This window comes from Scylla paramamosain, chromosome 21 (genome assembly GCF_035594125.1).
Source record: "Scylla paramamosain isolate STU-SP2022 chromosome 21, ASM3559412v1, whole genome shotgun sequence".
NCBI lineage: Eukaryota > Metazoa > Arthropoda > Malacostraca > Decapoda > Portunidae > Scylla > Scylla paramamosain.
In genome coordinates, this window is record NC_087171.1 from 3878643 (window position 1) to 3900766 (window position 22124).

Genomic DNA, 22124 nt, shown 5'->3' on the forward strand with positions numbered 1-22124 from the left:
GAATTATGAAAACCCCTGAAAAGCTTTTAGCCACTATTTTAATATGTTTCAAGAACCAACCAACAGGAACATATATAAGCACAGTTAAACAGTGTATTGAGCATGAGTATTATACAAAAAAATATACAATTTGAAATTTATAATATAGCTAATCACGTTTATTTCTTATGGTCCACACAAAATTAAGAAAATGAATATATAAATACCACGGCATGGTAAAATGGAAGAATTAAAACTACCAAAGCCCATCGTTAAAACGTTAAAATACTAAAGGACACAATACATAAAATCTGCCAAGAAATATGCACACAGACAGAATCACTGATGAAAAAAAATAAATAATGAAAATAAATAAATAAATAAATAAATAAATAAATAAACAAACGCGAGCTTACCTCCCGACTCCTTCCACCGCCTCGCTAGTAGTGAGACCGGGCCAACTTATCACGCCTAGTTCTTAGCTCTCCTCCCCTCCCCCCCCCAACCAGGAACGCCCACCCAAACTACCGCCATCATCCTCCAGTTCCGCCACCCCTAACTCTTCTTTCCCTCCTTCACGAGCCTGTCCCTTTCTTTCCCTATCATTTGTTTGTGAAATTAGGCTTTGATTTTTTTTTTTTTTCTTCTCCTTCCTTCGATGCATCTTACATTACGTTCTCGTGATTGTATAATTCCTCGTTTAATTCGCTTCTCTCCCTTCAATGACTAAGTACTAACCTACAAATGCTTCTTCCCGGGAATCCTTAATAAGATCCTTTTAGCATGAACTACGTAGTCTTACAAGTTCCTCTCTTCCTTAGCTCAGGGTCATCTTCTTTATTAACTACGCGGTATAACTTTCTCTCCTTCTAAATTTAAGTCTTCTGCATTAACTACGTAGTCAATGTAGGATTGTTATAGTTTTGTGATGCTTGCGGTCATGCAGTCCCTCCAATGCTCGAGTCACTCACTGATCGTATTTTGCTATCCTAACATATTCCACACAACAGAGCAATGGCAACCTAATATAACTCCAAAGCTAAAAATACATATTTACGAAATACCTCCTCATTCACATGCGCGTCTGCCTGCATTCGTGTCATGTGAATGGGATGAGGGGTGGTCTTACCAAGGGAGGGGGTGCCCTGATTGCAAGGTCATCGGTAAAGTGCTACATAAAATAGACTCAGTAACTGTTAGTGCCAAGTCATTAAGGAGCTTTAAAAAAATCAGACAAATTTATGGAGGTTGATAAGTGGCAATAGATACGCAGGGACTGTTGTGTGTAGGCCTGATGGCTTCTTGCAGCTTCCCTACTTATCTTCTGATGTCAAAGGTTAAGCCACACACAACACACACAATAATTACACATTTTATTGACACGCTTTCCTTCATCACAATGCTTCTTTAAATATTGAATTACATTTTTTCAGCTCCTCAAATCAGAAAACAAAATTTGCTATATGAATATATATATATATATATATATATATATATATATATATATATATATATATATATATATATATATATATATATATATATATATATATATATATATATATATATATATATAATATATTCATATATAAAAGGTAAGTTAATATTGTGGTCACACACCAAGAAAAGTAAGGTAGTAATATTTGCAGACGTTTTATACCCTACATTATTAGCCTACACATGTATTAAAGATTACAACTATGTATGTTCTAATGACAGTGCACCTCTCTTTCTCTGTCTAACTATCTCTCTCTCAGTCACACAGTCACAAACACACAGACTCTCTCTCTCTCTCTCTCTCTCTCTCTCTCTCTCTCATTAAGGAATGGAAAACATATACTCATAAATGAAAATTAATTAATGGAATAATATTTCTATTACATAAAATTATTAAAACAATGAAAAATAATATCAAAATAATAATAATAATAATAACAATAATAAATAATCATCAATCTGACTCCCTAACATTACTGAAAATAAATAAAAATCCATCATAAACATGCAGTCGTCTACAAAATTGGTCTATATATGGAAAACAATAACAATAATAATGATGATGATAAGCTAGGGTGGTGGTGACCTTGGCCTGTGTTTAGTGACGATGATGACCTGACAGGCTGGTGGGGTCAGGTCAGACTCAGGGGGCGGCAAACAGGGGAGTCATGGCTGTGTAAGGAAGAGACAGAAGCCAGGAATTAGCAGCAGTGGTGGCATTATTCAAAATGGCAGTGCTAACAGATCATGCAATGTTTACCTTAATGCTTGGAGGTCATACTCATTATAATCACCCAGTCAATCACAGTAACACTGACCTATGTGTACACCATGCCAGCATCCCTATGTAGGTGGGTAGCTATTCCTGTCCACCAGACACACATTCCCTAAAAACCTATAATCCATCTCAGGACCGTATTTCTAAATGTTTTGCCATCTTACCTTGACTATGTCTAAGAGGCTGTGGTGAATGTCATCAGGGATTTCCAGGGTGTTTTTATGATTTCAGATATAGTTTAACAAGTTCTAAATTGTTAAAAGAAGAAAGAAGAAAAATTCCCACGAGAGTCCCACTTGTTAACTTTGTGAGCTTCGAAAGTAATATCCCTAATGTGGGGAACCTTGTGGGTTATTTACCACATAGCCTTAAGGCCCCTTGGAAAGAAAACTGACCTTCACTGGCAATGACATACATTCAGGTCTCTGCATCAGGGCAAGAAAACAAAATGTGGTTCTCCATTGCTGCACCATAATGAACCTATCCCCTGTTCTCTCTAATCTGTGATTCTATTTCTTCAATGTTTTCTTCTCCCACAGAACTACTTTCAGAGATCACAGAGATGATGTCAACTTCTTATCCTTTTGATGGTACAGAATGTTTGTCAATCAGAATAATTGTGAAGACACCCTTGAAATACCTAACAACTTTGACCATAGCCTGTTTCAAGCAGCTGAAATGTTTGAGTACACTCCCTCAACTAATTCAATGAAGAGCCAGAGGTACCCACTGAGGTCACATCACTATTTATGCATTGAAAACTAGCCACTCTTCATTAAACATACTTCTCTGCTCAAAATACATCTCTCTTGCATCTGTCAATCCCTTCACACCATCCTATTTGTGTTTTACTCTTTCGCTTTGTATCTCCCACTTGAATTCAAAGCTCAACTTAACATCCAGATGAACAACTCCCTTATATCAACCACATACACAAGGAACAGCCTAAAGGATATCACATAATAATAATAATAATAATAATATATATAGAAATACACACCCTTCATTTGTGGCCTTCTATCACACTCCAACAGACAAAGGCCAAACCTTACCTAAAGCTATTAAAATGCATGCATACCAATCATGCATCTACCCTGGCCAAGCCCAGATTTTGCTGGCACTGATAAAATGTTCTGATACAACTTGGCCTCTATAGCAAACACTACAGTACCCAAGAAGAACCATCTACTAATCTAAACAGTAAAGAAGTCTTCATTGAACAACCTCATGAACACTTACTCAGGTCACATTTACATAACAACACCAATTTCTTTTTTGATGAGTGAATCTATACATGAACTCCAACAGGGAACTTTGCAATCACACAGAGAAAATCAGAAAGTACATCTGAGGAAGGTGACATTCAAGAGGAACACATCAGACCATCAAATTAAGAGGATGAAGTTAAAAAGCTACATGATCGTGTTTTTGTTCTCATTACCTTACAACAATCAGTTGTGACCAAGCAAGACCATGATACATTGTAAATGGCAACTGTGATCTTATTTTTTCATAGTAATCACTATGATACATGTTATTTTTTGTATTTATTGTTGTAATGCATATCATACATCACATCAGCATCCACTGACAGATTAAAATGAAATGGTGGATTGGGATGCCAGGACACAAAACTATTTGTACTGGTTCTTCAGTTTGATATTGCTTTTTGCCACCATGGTGACACACCACTACCAATTAGCTGCAATAGGGGATGACTTTTGTGTGGTGTGTGCTTAGTGTAAATATTTGGCACCAGGGCATAGTCAAGGACTATGCCATGTATCCGTAACATCAACAACTCATCAGCAGCTCTATAGGATGGATACAGGAAGGCAGTGTACACTCTGGGATTCACCCACTTGAACTAAACACAAAAAATCGTAGCTATCACAAGAGTTCATATTATTCTAATGACATTCATAATATCACTGCACTACCTTTAAGATGTACTGCTGTGAAAAGATGAATAAATCTTACAAGATGGCATCAGTTGAAAAATTCAACATTTCAGTTTCCACACACTAGAGTTTTGGATAAAGTATTAACATTAATTAATAACATCAATAACAACAGCAAACAGTAGGAACTTATGGATACTTGGCAGTCAGCACCACCCACCCACCCACACACACACACACACACACATACAATGTCTATGCACATTTATGTGCACGCAAACAAACACACACACACACACACACACACACACACACACACACACACACTCAGGCAAGCTACATACACATACATACATACATACACACACACACACACACACACACACACACACACCCTCAGGTAAACATGCACCACTACATACAGATGCATGCACACACATACACATGCACACACAACTCCTCCCACACGCACACACATACGCTGCCGTTATACGCACATTACTGCACACACACTTACCCAAAATATCCGTCTTCGGTCAAAATTTTCCCATGGGCCAGAAAATTTTGAAAAACTTTTTGGTCCTCGAATTTAGGCAAGTCCATGTTCTGAAAATTTTGGTGAGAGAGAGAGAGAGAGAGAGAGAGAGAGAGAGAGAGAGAGAGAGAGAGAGAGAGAGAGAGAGAGAGAGAGAGAGAGAGAGAGAGAGAGAGAGAGAGAGAGAGAGAGAGAGAGAGAGAGAGAGAGAGAGAGAGAGAAATGTCAAAATGAGGCCAAAAAGGGGAGGGAGAGAGAGAGAGAGAGAGAGGAGAGAGAGAGAGAGAGAGAGAGAGAGAGGAGAGAGAGAGAGAGAGAGAGAGAGAGAGAGAGAGAGAGAGAGAGAGAGAGAGAGAGAGAGAGAGAGAGAGAGAGAGAGAGAGAGAGAGAGAGAGAGAGAATTTTTTATTATTTATCAATAACTTCAGGCCCAGCAATTTGGGGAATATTTTGACGCATATGAACCCACTCACTCAATCACTCACTCACTCACTCACTCACTCTCACACACACACACACACACACACACACACACACACACACACACACACACAATGAAATGATTAGCAACAACTTGACTTGAAAGGCAATTTGTAACATGTCCATGCACTAAATAAATATAAATTTTTGTTTCAATTTCTACTCATATACTTTGTTTTGTTCTATTGTTTTCTTCAAGTGTGAAGTACACTGCAGGAATGAGAATAGTGCTGAAAGAGGACTAGCATTAGAAAACTCCATGTTGATCTATGTGTAGATAAATGCATAAGTAACACAATGGGCTGACTGTTAATACATGAACCTATGAATTAAAGATCAAAATGCATGTACTGTGGAGTCCTATAATGGTACTGAAAGTGAACACATGTGAAAAGTGGTTAAGACATCAATGAAATCAAGAAAACAGTAGACTGCCAGCATGTGAAAAGCAGAGGAAAACCAAGGAAGTAATAGCCATGCAACCAAAGTTTTGTACTGTAAGGGAAACTAAAGGATAAATGTGTTGAGTGTGTGTCTACAACACTCACAAGAGAATACAGACTTGTACAACACATCAACACCATGAAAGTGGAATGTTCAGTAAAAGAAACAAGTGTACAGTGATGAAAAGCCAAAGAATTACAAACACCTTTACCAAGCTGACATCCCCGCTAAGGAAAGGCACCAGAAACCCATTCTTGTTTCACTGAAATACCCATTAAAGAAGGATACCAGAGACAAATTTGTCTCATTACAGTTACACATCTCTTAGTCACCACTTTGACATGCAAGGAATAAGGTGGTAATTTTCTTTTAAAACAGCTGAGGAGGAAGCAAACAGTATCTCCTGCCTACCAGACAAAAGAACAATGTATCTAATACCCATTCAAAAATTATTTGCTTCCTTTGTGTGGAAAGTGGAACATCCTCTTATAAAAATACAGCTAAATGGAACAATTTAAATTTAAAGGGAAATGTAATTATTCCTCATAATGAATTCCCACAGTGAGAGGAGGTGAAGTGACATTTCCTTTAGGGAATGTCAGCCTAGTATAAAGTTATAATGTGTGCCTGCACACTTCTGGGAAAACAATGAAATGTGAAGTGAATCATGATGAGGTGTAATCATAAATGAGGAATCTACAAGGCCACTGACAAGTCCAGCTATCTGAGAGATATAGTAGAGTAGTGCACCAAGTAAAGCAGAAGCTACCTGCACAACATGAGTTTATAGAATCATTGGGAAAGCTTAAGCCCTTCCTGGTAAACTTAAGTTTACAAAAGTTTACCACCCCAAAATGTCTTTTTTTTTTATTGTTTTGCTGTAAATTGAGTATATACCTTTAACTGTCTCTTGATAACAAGGTGTTGTCAAACATTTTCGGGTGGTCCACGATGTTTGTGGTGAGGCACATCCTCTTGTCCCTCATTGCGCCACTTCTCCACCAACGCCCTCACAGTCTTTTCATTGATGATAGTTTATTTTCTATTTGTTTCACCATTCTTGTGAAACTCTAACACTCATACTATATCATCATGGCCTGTATACTTTCCAAGTATTGCACACCAACTCAGTAGAACATCATGTTTAAAACAAATGACGAATCAAGGAATGGTTAAAAGAAATTATTCTTCCTTATGTCAATTTATCACACACTGAATCTGTTATTCTATACTTCAAAAAAACATACAAGGGACTAACCTACATTGCCATGTAATTATTTTCTCCCAGCCAATTTTTTCAGACTGAGGTGTGAGTTACCAGTTAATGCAATGTGATGCTCATGTAAGCAAGAGTTCTAAAGTTGTTTGGCACTGACTGGAATTCTAATCTCCCACATTTAAACCTCTCTCTCCTTCACCACACAATATTACACTCCTTGAACAAGCATTTTATAGGTGCCTCTAAGATTTTAGAGTCCCCTCAGTGTCAAGTGTCTAGGAAGGAAACAATATCCAGATTTTTTTTCTCTCATTGGGTTCTTGAATTGGTGGACTACATGTCCTCTGCTTAAGACCTGTACCTATCATGTGTCAAGTGAACACAAGCTACAGCATGAGTGAGACAAACTCTAGCTCTGTGGGATTTTCTAAGTATTATTCACCAACAGTTCTGAATTGGTCATGTAACATAGCCAGCCATTCTCCAATAGAAAGAGCAAAGAGCTCATTTTTGGGTAGGACTGAGACCACTCACACACCACAAACCAAAACACTAAGGTCAAAATCCCTTGCCTTACATCCCATACCTACTTGCTACTGGTGAACAGGGATTACACATTAAGAGCCTCACCCATCTACTTCAATACTCCTGGGACTTGAATCCAGGTATTCTCAGTTGTTAGCTGAGAATGTTAACCATTACACTTTTTGATGTGTAACTTTGTCATTGTGCTGAGCACAATAATTATTACAAGAATGGGTGCACTGGGTAGCCAAGGACTCCTGAATGCTTTATTCCAATGTACAAATATTCCATTCTTCTTCCCACAGCCCTTCTTTCTTAATATGCCTCCATCCACACCTAAATTTTTATCTTAAAATAACATTAAAATGATGTTTGCAGGATGGCTGTATGGTGTAGCTGAACACAAAGAAAGCAACAGAAGCATCAATGCAGCATATACACAATAAGTGGCAAAAAGAGGCTTTGCCAAGACTGCTGGGCTTTAAACCCACAAAGAGGTGCTGCTAAACTACAACACAAACATTCTGGCATTGCTGCTCACACTGTGAGATGTTTGATTTACAAGATGCCAGAACCATATGTCCACTGTGCTCTTTTGTACTTCACATACTTGGCATACTTTGTGTACCAAAGATTAGATACTTACAGTCATTATGCTATAACTCAGTTCACAGTCCCACAAGAAATTAATCTTCAAGCAAACCTGTTTAGCTGCTATGCCCATTCAAAACACAAACACTGCATAGTGCTGAAATACCTACCTTTCTTCCTGCACTCAAAGCTTTTCATTCATTCTTGTCTACATTCCTGTGCTTGTCACAATCTAGTTCTGCAGTCCTTAATATATGTTTTCCCCAACAGAAAATTTCAATAAACTTATATCTCACTTTTGCCTTTATGACCAGTTAAGCAGAGTCTACACAAAAGCATAATGAATACCTGAGGAGGAAAGCCGAGAACAAGAGAAAACTTTTATGGAAGGATGAAGGTAGCAAGGGAAGACCTGGTGGTAACTTAAGAGTTCCAACCATAACTTGAAGGAAAGAGTTCTACAGGATATTTGTCACAAGAGAGAGAGAGAGAGAGAGAGAGAGAGAGAGAGAGAGAGAGAGAGAGAGAGAGAGAGAGAGAGAGAGAGAGAGAGAGAGAGAGAGAGAGAGAGAGAGAGAGAGAGAGAGAGAGAGAGAGAGAGAGAGAGAGAGAGAGAGACTCACCTATCAGTGCCTCAGAAGCAAAGTATTTCACATCTGTGTCCGAATCATCATTAAGTCTGTCCAATACGCCCTTCACTTGTGTGTGTAGAGACCTGGAATACACACAGTAGTGTTACTTATATCACAGGTATTTGAGTACTAAAGAATATGTATATACAATATATGCAGGAGATAAACATATGAACATACCACATAATTATGATAAAACTCAATCACACCATTACTTACTCTTTATCTATGTGTGGGCCAATAATCTGTAGGGTTTTGGCTACATTGAACCTCACATTGGGTACATTATCATTGGCCATGGCCAAAACTGTGGGCAGCAGTGTTTTGGTGGTCAGTTCTCGGCCACATACCTCACCCACCACCTGTTTAATAAATCAAAAACCATTCCTGTTAATCAAAATGTCTTAAAATATTCTAAGCTGAACTGCAGGAATAAAGCAATATCTGGCTTAATAAAAAACTGAGGTAAGAATGGCTGGAAAAATAACCAAATTCACCACTTGACTTAATTTTACACAAAAAAATTGGTATTTTCAAAAATTTTTTAATGTCATTTATGTATTAACAAACCAAGTAAGATATTAGGAACATTTTTAGCCTCCATCATCCAGCAGAGAGCAAGAAATGAGGCAAAACAAGCTAAATACTGCAGACATTATCTCAGTTTTGAGATATAATCACCATGGGATGAGTGCTATTTTTTTTTTTTTTTTGCAATGCAAGTTTTGATGCAAAATCTTAACAGGACACTGGTGGAGACTGTCTGTTGACATCATGTCTCCCAACATCTGCTAGTTGCCACTTGTCTGTTTATAATAATTGTTCTGTAGAGCATGTATCACCGAATCACATGATACTCTTACCATAAACACCTGGGATTAATGTTTTGTAACATATAGGTAGTACAGTACATTAAGATGTATCACGAGAGGGACTTTAGATTCTGCATGTATAGAAAACTGTGGGAGTGTATACCGAGTCCTACACACAGCCAACTGCCAACTCAGCCCACTCTGAATGCCTCAATCAATGCAGTACACCTAGTAAAAACCTAAGAAAATAAGGAAAGCTGCAAGAAGCTGTTAGGCCTAAAAGTGACAGTCTCTGCATGAAACATCCCTACCTATTTCCACCCATCATCCTCATCCATAAAATTATCTAATCTTTTAAAGCCTCCTAATGACTTGACACTTACAAACTGATTACTGAATCTATTCCATGCACCTACCACTCTATTTGAGAACCAGATCCTTCCTCTTTTTTAATCTAACTTTATGAGGCCTCAAACCATTATTTCTTGTATCCTGATTATTGACCCAGATAATTTATGTCAACCTTGTTAAATCTGCTTCATCATTTAAAGGCCTCCATCTGACTCATTCTTGACCTACACAAGCTGGTAACTAATCAGGTACTCACATTGATACAAGCCAGGCAGGTCATGCGGTGTAGGTAATTCCCATCCCGAGACATTGCATTGATCTTTGGCAGGACATTCTGGGCCGCCCACTCAGGGCCGAACTTTTCAACCAGCTTGCGGAGGTTGTTTGTGGCAGCCTCTCTGATGGCGTACACTGTAAAGGCAATGGCTCAGTGGTAATGGAGGTAATAATGATATTGGTGGTGGTGGTACTTTGGTCTTTACGCCATGGCAATATATATACCATGATCCTTGACAGTAACTAAAAACACGGTTCCTTTCACAATCTTATTCATAATCTCTCCATCCATCTCCACATAGTTACATAACAGAGCATGGACACATCAGCTAACTTACCTCCTTCACTCTCTCTAATAAAATCTTTACTGCAATAATCTGATTTACATACTTTTTTTATTTTCCTCGGTCCTCCTTGTTCCTCACAACCTTCACCTCAGTCACATCACATTACTGGCTAATCACAACATGTGCTAACACTTAACAGATGATGTGCATATACAAACACAAAAAACAAGATAAATATAGACATGGGGCTATGGACCACACTGCAGATGCTGGATCATGTTTTTGCATCCTGTCACTAGATTGATACACATATATACCCACCATGATCTACCAGCCAGGTCATGCAAAGTTTGGACAGTGACTGATTGAAGAAGTCAACACCCAGCTGGCCAGCCAAGAGAGGCATGTACTCAATGATGGCCAGACGCACCCTCCATTTGCTGTCCTCAGCTAACTCCACGATGGCAGGCAGCAGGGACTGGGACAGCTGCAGAAAGAGGCAGTGGTAATGAATGTCTGGTGGGAATGCATCCATGTCAGGAGAGGTAGTGTGTATGTCAGCTTGATAGTTAGATTTTAAAAAGGATAGGAAAGAATTGGTTCACAAATATATAGAAAAGATTAAGTTACCAGGTTGCTAATGTAAAATTACTAAAGCACATTCAAAGAATATTAGATAAACATATGGGTAGGGATGATGGTGGCAACAGATCATACTGGAACTGCTGTGTAAACCTGACAACTTTCTTGCAACTTCTCTTATTTTATGTTATTTCATGTTCATGTCAGGAAAAGTGGTGTGTGTGTGTGTGTGTGTGTGTGTGTGTGTGTGTGTGTGTGTGTGTGTGTGTGTGTGTGTGTGTGTGTGTGTGTGTGTGTGTGTGCATACCTATTTCTCAACACAAGTTACAATTGATTAATATCTTCATCCCCTCCCCACCCCTCTCTCTCACCTGCTGGATGCCAATAACTTCATTAACACAGTCCAGGTTAGAGATAATGTTGAGTCTCACTTCAGGACACTCGTCTTTGAGCTGTGACAGGAACAGCGGCAGCAGGTGTGTGACTGTGTTGTCCTTGCCCAGGATTGGTGACAGACCCATGATGACGCCAGCCAAGGCAGACTTTACGTGCTGGTTCCCATCACTCACCAGTTCCTGTAATGGTGGTGGTGTTAGTGGTGATGATCATGACAGCAGGAAGTTCTAATTCAGTTACATGAGTGTTAGGTAAAAATATCATACACGTGTTTTTGTACGTGACCACTTGCATTTTCCTATTTCTCTATAAATTTTAATTCTATTTTACTTATTTACTGTCAATGACAAAGGTATTACAAGTAATGATAAAATTCAGAGAGATTTTTTTAACAGAATGAGGAAAGAAAATACAAGGTAGAGATCAAAATGCAAAACTGTCAGTACAAATGAAGCACACATACAACAGCACTTGCCTTGACACATGGCAGTACATTATTCATAATCACAGCCTCCTGTACACTGGGGTCAACATTCTGGCAGAAGTCCCTCACTTTGCCTGCTGCTGCAGCCCTCACCTGGATGTGAAACAACACAAAAAATTAAGTTTTCTATTGCATGTGTGTGTGTAAAGAAAAGTGCTATACATTCTCATATTTCTCAGCATAACATGTTGGATGTAAATAAAAGTTTTAATGTTTTAGTTAATACTTCATATTTCTTTTAATTTTTTTTTTTTTTTTTGTGCTGATAGTTTGTGCTTCGTGATTTAAAGACTGCAGTTTTGTTTTATGCATTTCAGTGTGTGAAAGTGTTTCTCAAATATGATTTGAAATGCCTCAGTGATGAAAAACTTCTCACACAAGAAGTTGATTTTTTTTTTTTTGTAGGAGGGACACTGACCAAGGGCAACAAAAATCCGATAAAAAATAAAAGCCCACTGAAAAGCCAGTCCCATAGAAAGGGTCCAAAGCGGTAGTCAAAAATTGAAGGATAAGTGTCTTGAAACCTCCCTCTTGAAGGAATTCAAGTCATAGGAAGGTGGAAATACAGAAGCAGACAGGGAGTTCCAGAGTTTACCAGAGAAAGGGATGAATGAATGAGAATACTGGTTAACTCTTGTGTTAGAGAGGTGGACAGAATAGGGGTGAGAGAAAGAAGAAAGTCTTGTGCAGCGAGGCCGCGGGAGGAGGGGAGGCATGCAGTTAGCAAGATCAGAAGAGCAGTTACCATGAAAATAGCAGTAGAAGACAGCTAGAGATGCAACATTGCGGCGATGAGAGAGAGGCTGAAGACAGTCAATTAGAGGAGAGGAGTTGATGAGACGAAAAGCTTTTGATTCCACCCTGTCTAGAAGAGCATTATGAGTGGAACCCCCCCCGACATGTGAAGCATACTCCATACATGGACGGATAAGGCCCTTGTACTGAGTTAGCAGCTGGGGTGATGAGAAAAACTGGCAGAGACATCTCAGAATGCCTAACTTCATAGAAGCTGTTTTAGCTAGAGATGAGATGTGAAGTTTCCAGTTCAGATTATAAGTAAAGGACAGACCAAGAATGTTCAGTGTAGAAGAGGGGGACAGTTGAGCGTCATTGAAGAAGAGGGGATAGTTGTCTGGAAGGTTGTGTCGAGTTGATAGATGGAGGAATTGAGTTTTTGAGGCATTGAACAATAACAGGTTTGCTCTGCCCCAATCAAAAATTTTAGAAAGATCAGAAGTCAAGCATTCTATGGCTTCCCTGCATGAAATGTTTACATCCTGAAGAGTTGGACGTCTATGAAAAGACGTGGAAAAGTGCAGGGTGGTATCATCAGTGTAGGAGTGGATAGGACAAGAAGTTTGGTTTAGATCATTAATGAATAATAAGAAGAGAGTGGGTGACAGGACAGAACCCTAAGAAACACCACTGTTAATAGATTTAGGAGAACAGTGACTGTCTACCACAGCAGCAATAGAACTGTCAGAAAGGAAACTTGAGATGAAGTTACAGAGAGAAGGATAGAAGCCATAGGAGGATAGTTTGGAAATCAAAGCTTTGTGCCAGACTCTATCAAAAACTTTTGGTATGTCCAAGGCAACAGCAAAAGTTTCACCAAAATCTCTAAAAGAGGATGACCAAGACTCAGTAAGGAAAGCCAAAAGATCACCAGTAGAGCGGCCTTGATGGAAGCCATACTGGCGATCAAATAGAAGGTTGTGAAGTGATAGATGTTTAAGAATCTTCCTGTTGAGGATACATTCAAAAACTTTAGATAGGCAGGAAATTAAAGCAATAGGACGGTAGTTTGAGGGATTAGAACGGTCACCCTTTTTAGGAACAGGTTGAATGTAGGCAAACTTACAGCAAGAAGGAAAGGTAGAAAGGTAGATGTTGACAGACAGAGCTGAAAGAGTTTGACTAGGCAAGGTGCAAGCACGGAGGCACAGTTTCGGAGAACAATAGGAGGGACCCCATCAGGTCCAAAAGCCTTCCGAGGGTTTAGGCCAGCAAGGGCATGGAAAACATCATTGCGAAGAATTTTAATAGTTAGCATGAAGTAGTCAGAGGGTGGAGGAGAGGGAGGAACAAGCCCAGAATCGTCCAAGGTAGAGTTTTTAGCAAAGTTTTGAGCAAAGAGTTCAGCTTTAGAAATAGATGTGATAGCAGTGGTGCCATCTGGTTGAAATAAAGGAGGGAAAGAAGAAGCAGAGTTATTGGAGATATTTTTGGCTAGATGCCAGAAGTTACGAGGCAAGTTAGATCTTGAAAGGTTCTGACACTTTCTGTTAATGAAGGAGTTTTTGGCTAGTTGGAGAACAGACTTGGCATGGTTCCGGGCAGAAATATAAAGTGCACGAGATTCTGGTGATGGAAGGCTTAAGTACCTTTTGTGTGTCACCTCTCTATCATGTATAGTATGAGAACAAGCTGTGTTAAACCAAGGTTTGGAAGGTTTAGGTCGAGAAAAAGAGTGAGGAATGTACGCCTCCATGCCAGACATTATCACCTCTGTTATGCACTCAGCACACAAAGACAGGTCTCTGACATGGAAGCAGTAGTCATTCCAAGGAAAATCAGCATAATACCTCCTCAGGTCCCCCCAACTAGCAGAGGCAAAATGCCAGAGGCACCTTTGCTTAGGGGGATCCTGAGGAGGGATTGGAGCGATAGGACAAGATACAGAGATGAGATTGTGATCGGAGGAGCCCAACGGAGAAGAAAGGGTGACAGCTTAAGCATAAGGATTAGAGGTCAGGAAAAGGTCAAGAATGTTGGGCGTATCTCCAAGACGGTCAGGAATACGAGTAGGGTATTGCACCAACTGCTCTAGATCATGGAGGATAGCAAAGTTGAAGGCTAGTTCACCAGAACTAGGGAGAGGAAAGCCAAAGCTGGTGGTGAACAATGAAGTTTCCAAGAATGGAGATCTCTGCAAAAGGAAAGGGGATCAGAATGTGCTCCACTCTGGAAGTTAAGAAGTCAAAGAATTTCTTATAGTCAGAGGAGTTAGGTGACAGGTATACAGCACAGATAAATTTGAGAGTGACTCTGTAGTCGTAGCCAGATGGTGGAAAACTCAGAAGATTCAAGAGCATGGGCACGAGAGCAGGTTAAGTCATTGCGCACATAGACGCAACATCCAGCTTTGGATCGAAAATGAGGATAGAGAAAGTAGGAGGGAACAGAAAAGGGGCTGCTGTCAGTTGCCTCAGACACCTGAGTTTCAGTGAGGAAAAGAAGATGAGGTTTAGAAGAGGAGAGGTGGTGTTCTACAGATTGAAAATTAGAGTTAGAGCTATGCAAATGCATCCTTATATGGCTTTAAAAATGTTAGCAATTCTTATGTATCTTCATATTACCAGCAGCTTGTTTACAATGCACTACATGTTTCATTTTGTCTCAGTTTAGTTTTCAGAAACTCCAGATCAACAGTGTACTGGTTTGCCATTGCTAAAAGTTATCCATGCTGTAGAAATATAGGGCTGCAACAGAGTTGAGCAAGGATCTGTTGGTATTGTTAAATCTGGTCTGAACACCATTTGTCAGTTTATCCATCACTGGGCAGTAAAGAGTATGTCTGTAATCACTTTCATAATCATGCCCAACAAACACTGCTCTCCAATTGATTCCATAACAACAGACTGCTGTAACTGCTGAGGCAGTTTATGCTGTCTCTTGCAAGCAGGTGTCACTTCTAGATTAAGTTCCTTAGCCAGGTCCATCCTTCTTTCCCATCCTCTATGCCAAGACACTTCCAAATGTTTAGACTATAGTTTTGATTTTGGATGATAATTGAACATCCATGCTATGTGTATGTTAATCTTATACTAGATAGGCATTAGTTAAATGTCTGTTATCTTACCCACATTTTTTGCATCATGATATTGCAGACCAATTCATGAATACTATTTTTTCATATCAGTATGTTACCAATTTGTCTAGTTATTCAAAGGGTGGCACTGCCTTGAAATGGGGGGAAGGGGGGCACATCCCTCCCCTCACAGTTTTGCCACTGCAATCAATAACTGTGGTCAATAAACTATCTAATCTAATCAATATACATAACTAAGGTCAATAAGATATTCAATCTATCTTATCTAATCTAATGTAATCTATGTGTATGTGTATGTGTGTGTGTGTGTGTGTGTGTGTGTGTGTGTGTGTGTGTGTGAGAGAGAGAGAGAGAGAGAGAGAGAGAGAGAGAGAGAGAGAGAGAGAGAGAGAGAGAGAGAGAGAGAGAGAGAGAGAGAGAGAGAGAGAGAGAGAGAGAGAGAGAGAGAGAGAAAAATGCCTAGCACTCACCTCAGCCTCTACATCTTTGAGCAGGGACTGGAAGGCTGACACCAGATCATTCTTGGTGATATCAGGTCCCACTGCCTTCTGCAGGTCAATGAATCTGTCTGCCACCATGTATCTGGAAAACCACCATCATGAAAAGCAGGATCTGTTTTTTGGGGGCATTTCTTTCATTGTCACTGAAATGAACAAACTTTAATAGCAGCTGAAACCTTGTTCTACTGAAGTGTGCACTGAACCATGGAGTTGGCTGGCTGGGGCTAGAGCAGCCCCAGCATGACTTAAGAGTTGGTTTTCTAATTAGCCCCATATTCATTATTACTGCTGGAGATATAATTTCTCCTGGATCTGTTTTACCTTCTTTGACCCATTAATGTAACACAGACCTGTTTGTTTACTCACATACTCACCATTTTTTATGAATCCACTGTTATGCATACCTATTTGTTTCTAAACTATTTTATCTATTATATCAGCAGTAAAAAAATTTCCTAAAATATTCAGTGGGCATGGCATCACTCTTGGGTGGATGTTGAGTCCACTGGCTCGTGTAAAAGGAACACTGACACCCACCCTCCCATCTCTACAGACAATACACCAGCTGACTTGCTGATGTCATCACTACTGTCATTTACACTACTTGCTGTTAGAGTAGCAAAATCTTCATCACTCTGTATTCCACCACCAGCTAAGTCATCTGTGCTGAATTCCTCATCACTAGTTTCAGCACACTCATCAAGTTAAATTTCCTCTAGACTGGAAACCTCTAGTGTCACCTCACACTCACCATCAAACATCACCATCACTACACCATCCACTCTTGTCTATGTACCTGAAACACTTATTTACTTATGAAAATACATATATATTTGCTGTCTTTCCTAGAAATTGGTAAAAAATTATAAAATACAGCACACGCCACGAACACATAATCCAGGCGGGAAAGTCTGAAGGTTCAAAGCAACACAAACAAAAACCTTGTAAAAGCTGGGCATGATTGGCCAAGCATCCACTATGTTGAAAACAAAGGACCAATGATAGGGCTTGATGTATGATGCATAGCCTCAAGCATAAACAAACTGTGTGCCATAAAGTGAGCGCAATATTTGCAGAGAGCCACGATCGTGCCTGATGTGTTATAAGGGTTAAGGAATGAAATATCAGCTTGTTAGGTGATACAATTTTCCCATGTAAGGGATGCTCCAAGTCTTTTAGTTACATATTTGCTAATGAAAATGATAATGAAGTCACATCCTCCTGCCTACCCTATAAGCTGGCCTCTTCTATTGTATAGTATTTTGCTGCATACGTTGTTTAGTCTATCAATATACAAAACTAACATGGAATCTACATGCTTATCATGACCTGCATTTCCACACATGATGAAAAATGCATCAGTTTCACATCACAAAATTAGATGGTATTATAAAAACAAGAAATTCACAACTCAACAACTCTTGCTTTCTTTCCACTCAATCCCTCAACTCAGGATGCTAAAAACACACCAGTGCATAAAGTAATAACAAAGAAATTGACTTTTCCATTTCAAAGAAGTGATTGTTACAGATAAGAAGTGAAACTCGAGGAAAACACAAAATATATAAGAATTTAAATCTTTCCTCTTGATCTTTTAACTCAAGGGAGAAGAGAAGAAAAAAAAAAAAAATCTGACCAAAGGCATAAAATAATTACAAAGAAAGTTACTTTTCCATGTTGAAGTATTAATCATAATGAATAGGCAATAACATCAACACAAAAGAAAGAAAAATATGCATCAGCTTAAACCTATGGAAAATAAAGAGAGAGCATAGGAGCAAGACAGTGCAAGGTGGGAGAAAATACTACAGGTCAGTAATACACACATACCTCACTCTCCAAGACTTGTCCTCAGCAGCTTGTCTCAATGTGGGCATCACCAGCAGCTCTGTGTCTTCCTGGGGAAGCAACCCGGCCATGCTCACACACGCCTCTACAGCCAGCAGCCTTACTGAGTCCTGTGAGAAGACGTGGTGTTGGTAAGTCTGTTGATATTGATAAGGCTGAAATAATGGTGCAATTGTTGGCATGGTAGTACCAGTAGTAGTAGTAGAACTATTCAACAGCAATAATAATAGCAATATCAACATCTGGCAGGAGGCTAGAAGTATGTGGTGTGTGTGTGTATAAGATACCAAGATGAGATGGAACAAGATTACATGAATAAAGTAAATAAATACAGAAGAAAGGTAGATGTTAGGATGATATGCATGTTCCTGATAATAAAGCTACTTAAGAAGGCCAACTGTTTCAAGCATCTATGGCTATATGTCACTGGAGGAGCTATCAATGTATAGAAGCTTCACAGCCTACCTGCTCATCCTGGGCCAGCGTGACAAACATCGGGATAAGGTCGGTCTTCAAGTACTCCACTTCCACCACCCTGGCAAATTCCCCCAGCTTGCCAGCAGCTGCACGGCGCACCATAGGTGTGTCATCTTGGCATAGCGACCGGAAGTGTGACCGCAACTCAGCTGTGAATGATGGAGGTTGCAGCTGCTGTAGTAATATTGTATTTAAGGCGAGGGCAAAATTACTACTGATGTTCATGAATATTTAACAAACTGAGACTGTGAGAAAAGAATAGAGTAGTAATAAAGCAGCAGTAACAGTAATAGTTATAATAATACCTTTTGTTGCCACAGATAATCTAGGATAGGCCACTGAAAACAGCCCACAGGCGGATGTCCTTGAGGTGAACCAGTCACCTACTGCCAGCCGCTTGACGAGAGGTAAGAAGTGAGTCTCCAAGTGTTCAGGACTGTGCTCCTCACACACCTTCCTCAGGGACTCCACAGCCTTGTCACGCACCACTGTCTCCTCCACTGTGGCCAGGGACTCCAGGGGTGGCTGTGTGGGATTCAACACTTTATAAGTGATTGCAAACTTCTAGTAGAACCAAGTCTCACATAAACCTAACATCCACAATATGCCAACCTATCCATGGAAGATCAAATAACCCCTTAGAGGCAGGATCAGAGCATGTAATGGCGGAGGATTCAAAAGTAGTAATGGAACTGTTGAGTAAAGATCCTTGTTAATTCCAGTACTTATGTATAGTTACAACATGAGAGACTGGCATATACATGTACACTATGATTAGCTATTGTAGATGTTAAAATAGAGGAAGGTAAAGCCACAATCACTACCCTATACATGCCATCCAAGACAGCAGCATGGGATATCAACATGTACTCTACATTAGCACAAACACCCAAAAAGTACAAGACAAATGCAAGTTTAATCTTTTCACTGCTAGATAAAATTTCCAATAATCATTTAGAGCTTCTTATACTTTGATTTTTGTACTACATGCTTTTCAACAGCTTTTAATATAAAAATAATAGTGACCCCCTTTCCCTCTTTCCCTGCATCCATAACATTTTTTTTAACAACATTCTGAAAGTCAGGACAACCTTAATAGCTAAAAAGTTGAACAAAAAAATAATCTAATTATAAATAGTGGGACATAATATATCTATTAAATCCTCAATACAAAGCAACACACACACCAAATAAAAAATAGGACATAAAAAAATCAGGTAAGCTTCCATCCTTACATGTAAAACCTACAATATATGTGAGAATGTGAAACTTATTTCCACTTCAGCTATAAAATTTACCTAATATTTTTTTTAAAGCTCCCTCATGACTCAACACAAACAACCTAATTAAAGAGTCTATTCCAATCATTTACCACTCTATTTAAGAACCAAACCTCTCTATCTCCTTATTATCTAATTTTACCAACCTTGAACCCACTACTTCTTATCCTATCCTGATTATTGACCCTGAGGATCTTGCTTATTAAGTCACCCAACACACAAGGATGGTAAGGAGACAGGCACTCACCAGGAGGCAGTGGACGTACTCTGGGCCGCCCACCAGAGGGGTGAAGGCTCCCAGCTGCTCAGCAAGGGCCAGCAGCACTTCATCCTCATCATAGATGGTGTCCGTCAAGAAAGGGATCAGTTCACTGCGGGTTCTCTCCACGCCCAGCGCCAGGGAGATGGTGCTTAGCTTCTTGATGGAGTTAAGACGCAGCTGTGGGTGAACACCATGGTATGAACATTTTCTGCAGGATATTAAGAGGTAGTCATTCCTCTAAAAATTGGGAATATTTCTTAACAGATTTAAAATACTTTGCAAATAAAATAAGTAAATAATATTGATGACAATACTGGGGAAGACCTTCAGGGGAAAAAAACAATTTGGTCTAAACATTTCCTAAATATCCACAGGCATAACTGGAGCATCCCTAAACAAAAAATGGTATTAATGCAGTTTCAACCACTGCACTGTACATGACTATAGCCTTTCACAGGGTGTACATCTAAATGTTTGGAGCATTTCTAGCCCCATTTTACCGTTGGAAATTAGTGATAATTTCAGATGAGAATTTTGAAAGTTTAAGTTAATTCTAGCTTAGATCCACCTCCAGTCATCTCTCATAAGATACTGTATGTATGTTTGTTATCAATGGTGAGCATGTGTGGTGGTGATGTGACGTTGGGTCACGTGTTAAGACCTATGATAATGTGGGGTTATCTGCTACGAATCAGGTCACATGGAAATTTGTTGGTACATATGTTTAAAGGAGAACCCAGCTGCCTGTGCTGCATCACTTAGGCCATGGCTATGGAAGAGACATGTGCTGGCTGTGAATAAATGAACTGGCAGTTTACCGCTAGTTCCCTCAACTTCTTAAGGTATTTTTCTTTTATTACTGTTAGTGTGTAATGATGGCTGACAGAATGTAGGAGTTTACAAAATGCTATGTTACATTAGTTTACCTTATGGTGTGGGGGGGGGCAGGTTTGGGGATTAAGTTAGGTTAATGACCTTAAGGGGGAGGGTCCATGGGGAGCGATGCTTTTTTCCTCCATGAAGTTAGGTTGGTTACATTAGGTTAGAATAGCGTAGAAATATCCTGTTTTCGAAATGTCGTTTGTCATCATTAGACTTTTTTTCAAGAATGTCAAAAATGCCTCATTTAGGCTTTCCCGCCCAAAAAGCCGCATTCCCACCGGGCACCTATGCTTGTTGGCTTTACTGAAAGAGATAAAGAGAATGAGGGTATTGGCTGAAACTGCTAATTTACCCAAGAAGTACATGAATGAATATTATTATTGATAAAACTGGAGAATATTTACCTTCAGTATGAATACAATTAGGTCTAAATATTTCCTAAGCACCTAACTGGAGCATTCCCAAGGTAAAGAAAAAAAAAAGGTAAAAAAAAAAACTGACAACCTTGACCTAGCAATTTTAAAGTGACTAATATATGCCTACATATATTTCCATAAGCTTTTAAAGGCTTCCTATAAATATCCATAGGCCTAAATGAGGCATCCCTGAGGTAAGGAAAATTAATAAAAAATCCCACTGGCAAAAAGAATAGAAATAAAATTAATAATGGAATCAATGGATCCCAAAAATGGACACTGCATCAACTCGTCGTATTTAAGTCAAATTTTAAGCCACTTCCAGACATTCCAGGACTTCCAGACAAACAATACACCCACATCACAGTTCCTGGAGATAAGCCACCTAACAAAGCCCCCAGTATAGGCCTAATGGAAGACAGAAAAAGGAAAGATAATTTCTCGGTTATCAATAACACCAAGATAGGCACACCTTCCTTCCTGGCCGCCATTTCTTTCCCTTATTTTCCACGTCACCCCCCATCTTTTTCCAGGCGGTATGTGGCCCAGGGTTCCTTCTGGCCGTGGACGAGTCACTCACCTGCACATCTTCGTTCCTAAGCTCGTCAATCAAGACAGCAATCGGGTAGAGTGAGTCGTCAGCCGTGCCTTCACTCGCCGCCATCTTGTGCTCTTCTGAGTCTCCTGGCGGCGCACAGAGATACCCGAGCTAAAAATTATGGACATAGAGACCGCCAGGATATTAGAGGAAATAATAATAGGCCAGGGAAGGAAGTTGATTTATTGATTGATAGGGTAATTGTTTCAAACATAAAAAAATAAATACAACAAAGGAGAAGAGCGGGTCCTGCCAGCCTC

At 39.5% G+C, this 22124-nt stretch overlaps 1 protein-coding gene across 4 annotated transcripts in view; it reads right to left on the reverse strand.

Moving 5' to 3' along the window:
- Positions 1 to 1335: 1335 nt before the first annotated feature.
- Positions 1336 to 22124, reverse strand: part of LOC135110876 (serine/threonine-protein phosphatase 2A 65 kDa regulatory subunit A alpha isoform-like) — a 21101-nt gene continuing 312 nt past the window's right edge. The window contains exons 2-15 of one of the 4 annotated variants that reach the window (XR_010273475.1): positions 21847 to 21950; positions 19954 to 20145; positions 18732 to 18951; positions 18415 to 18575; positions 17932 to 18059; positions 16072 to 16183; positions 11761 to 11862; positions 11261 to 11464; positions 10629 to 10794; positions 10001 to 10155; positions 8801 to 8943; positions 8573 to 8664; positions 4673 to 4761; positions 1336 to 2148 (exon numbers count right to left, since the gene is read on the reverse strand). Coding sequence is in view for 2 of the 4 variants with exons in the window: in XM_064023500.1 (XP_063879570.1) it covers positions 2120 to 2148; positions 8573 to 8664; positions 8801 to 8943; positions 10001 to 10155; positions 10629 to 10794; positions 11261 to 11464; positions 11761 to 11862; positions 16072 to 16183; positions 17932 to 18086; positions 18415 to 18575; positions 18732 to 18951; positions 19954 to 20145; positions 21847 to 21950 (1835 nt within the window). In the remaining 2 variants the exon portion in view is untranslated. Of the gene's footprint in view, positions 2149 to 4672; positions 4762 to 8572; positions 8665 to 8800; positions 8944 to 10000; positions 10156 to 10628; positions 10795 to 11260; positions 11465 to 11760; positions 11863 to 16071; positions 16184 to 17931; positions 18087 to 18414; positions 18576 to 18731; positions 18952 to 19953; positions 20146 to 21846; positions 21951 to 22124 lie in introns of all 4 variants that reach the window. The other 3 variants (XR_010273474.1, XM_064023501.1, XM_064023500.1) reach the window with 3 other exon arrangements.